Genomic DNA, 2371 nt, shown 5'->3' with positions numbered 1-2371 from the left:
TGACCTGACAATATCCTACGGGAACAGTGGGCCAGGCCGTCTTCACTTTCCTCCGTCTTCTATGGGCCGTCTGCTGCAAGCCGTGCAGTCTCCCGCTTGCAGCTAATTATTTATGCTCTGACGCGGATCTTACTTAAAACATATATTGACAAACCCTCATATAACTAACTGTGGCTCAGCGCTAGTCCCTGTTTCCAGTGTTTCCAGTAAAGGAGTCCTCGACTATAGCAGAGAAACGCCGTGAGCTGCAGTGTGGTCCCAAGATTTAAGGAACGAGCTTTCCAAAAGATGCTGGCTTCCCCAGCCATACCCAGGCATCCTGAGCACAGCGGCCTAACTAACGGCTGGTGGCGGGTGAGAGTGGGGGGGGCATGAAATGCATAGCACCTTGCTACAACTAGTGGTACGAGGCGACCCTATGTGCGAGCACCACTTTTCTGCATGAAGTGGAATTGTTGACAACTTTTTTTGTTACGTGGCCCTGGCTAGGCAGCCTGCACTCCACCAGAACTGTATGTCCCAGTTTCGGCAGACCATGCTACATCTGCTCCTCTTGCACACGCTTCCCCTCAAACAGGGGAGACGCCCTCGTATGCCTGGTCGCGCAGCAAAGGATGGGCTAGCAGGCTGCACATCACCGCGTTTGTTCCCAGCGGACGTTTGTGGTTCAACCCTACTGACAAAGCAGACGCTTTGCGGAGGCCCCTGCGAATGCTCGCCTGGCGTGTCAGTGGCACCTTCACAAAAGAAACTCAACTAATATCATGTGCCTCACTGGGCTGCCTACATGCACTGTTCTGTCCTAGCACAGAGACACCAGCTACTGAAGACTCAGACTGAATCCATTCCCCGTCTCAGATGCATTGGCTGCGGCATGCGCTTACCTTGATTTGTTTACTATACAGTTGGGGCAACTTCAGAAGCTACGGGAAACCACCATACGAAGCCAAGGGAAACCAACATCAGAAGCCAGCAGCCCGACAATTCTTCGAGCAAATGCAGCATGCTCAGTAGGCGTTACAGAGATTGCCCTGGCGAAAAGAAGAGTAGCGGCAATCTCCTTCACCAGCGTTGAGGTGAAATGACCCGGGCTCCTTCCCCAGGTGGCTTCCGCTGTATTCCCCGTGTAGTATTGTCAGACACGTGTGTTTAGCGCCCCAAGACGCAGTCGCTCAGCACTCCAGCCTAGTTGCTTCTGTTGTTTAATGATACCAAAGGTGTCTAATTCAGTGATTGTCACTGTCTAGATGCTGCGTAGTGCTTGCAACAAAGGCAGAAATCCCCGCTTCAGTGCATCTTTGCAACTATGCGCAAAGCATTGCTATTGACGTACTATGCATCCAGATCCATATTTACAGGTCTTTTCGTTGAACATAGGCGCTTGGGGCAGTGGAAGGATGACGCGTGGAAGGTCCAGCGGCTGCACCGGCGGCGTTGACAATATTTACCCCCCGCCCTGCCTTTAAACGTGGAAGTATCTACAACGAAAAGCCAATGCAAACATTAACGCAGCTATGATGGATTGAGCAAGGGCGTCCGTAGTGAAGTCATTCGGTGTGTCGGGTACCCGCTGAGAGCGAGCTTGTCCATAAGTCAGGGTACCGTTGTGTAATTGATCGATTGTATTGGTGCTTCTTGAACTATGTGGCATTTGCACGCACGACCTTGCAAATTTAGATTTGAGATGTGCTGCTGAAGATCACAGCGAACACTTTTGGAGGCACATCGCACATTTGTGGGATTTTGACCAGCAGCAGCGTGGGACGCACCTCGTGAAGTTACACTGTTCGTAAACATGTTGCCGAAAGCTGTCCTCCAACAAGAACACTTTTTCGAGAAAGAACTGCATGAACCTCCGGCCTTTTCAAGAATATTTCTGAGTGACGGAGAGCTGAGCGGAGCCATCGTGGCACAACGCTATGGGCTCCGAGACACCGGTACAAGCAGGACACACTCGAAACGGCCCAGCCAGAGACATCTCGCCCCTTTGGTGCTAGCATCCATTGTTTCGCTCGTGACGATTTTAACCCTCGTGGCCGTATGCCACGTACCCAACAAGAGAGAAACTCATGGAGGGCTGACTCGTCGCGATCTGTCCGGGCATGAAGCTGAACTCTCTGGGATACTAGACCAGTGCCTGGAGCTGACAGAGGAACTAGGTATTCCTCAAACGAATGAAGTGTTTGGTGGGAGGAATTTGGAGGTGGATCCAGCGAGGAGGATAGCTCAGCTTGCCACCATGCTATCCGATTCGGCAATACGGTTTCAACAAGAAAAGGGCTTTAACCAAGTGGCTCCCTCCAATAACGTCTCTGGTCCGTTATACAGCACTGCAGGGAGAACTGATCTGGCACCAAGTGATACAGGTTGT

General features: G+C 51.6%; 1 protein-coding gene across 1 annotated transcript; it reads left to right on the top strand.

Moving 5' to 3' along the window:
- Window positions 1–1795: 1795 nt before the first annotated feature.
- EAH_00067050 (hypothetical protein) lies at window positions 1796–2315 on the top strand (the record flags this gene model as incomplete). Its single annotated transcript, XM_013392605.1, has 1 exon — window positions 1796–2315. A coding segment is annotated over one exon (520 nt), but the record flags the coding sequence as incomplete, so codon positions are not given.
- Between the last annotated feature and the right edge of the window lie 56 nt (window positions 2316–2371).

This window comes from Eimeria acervulina, genomic scaffold (genome assembly GCF_000499425.1).
Source record: "Eimeria acervulina Houghton genomic scaffold, Eah_scaff2615, whole genome shotgun sequence".
Taxonomy (NCBI): Eukaryota; Apicomplexa; class Conoidasida; order Eucoccidiorida; family Eimeriidae; genus Eimeria; species Eimeria acervulina.
This window is presented reverse-complemented; position numbering and strand designations above follow the sequence as displayed.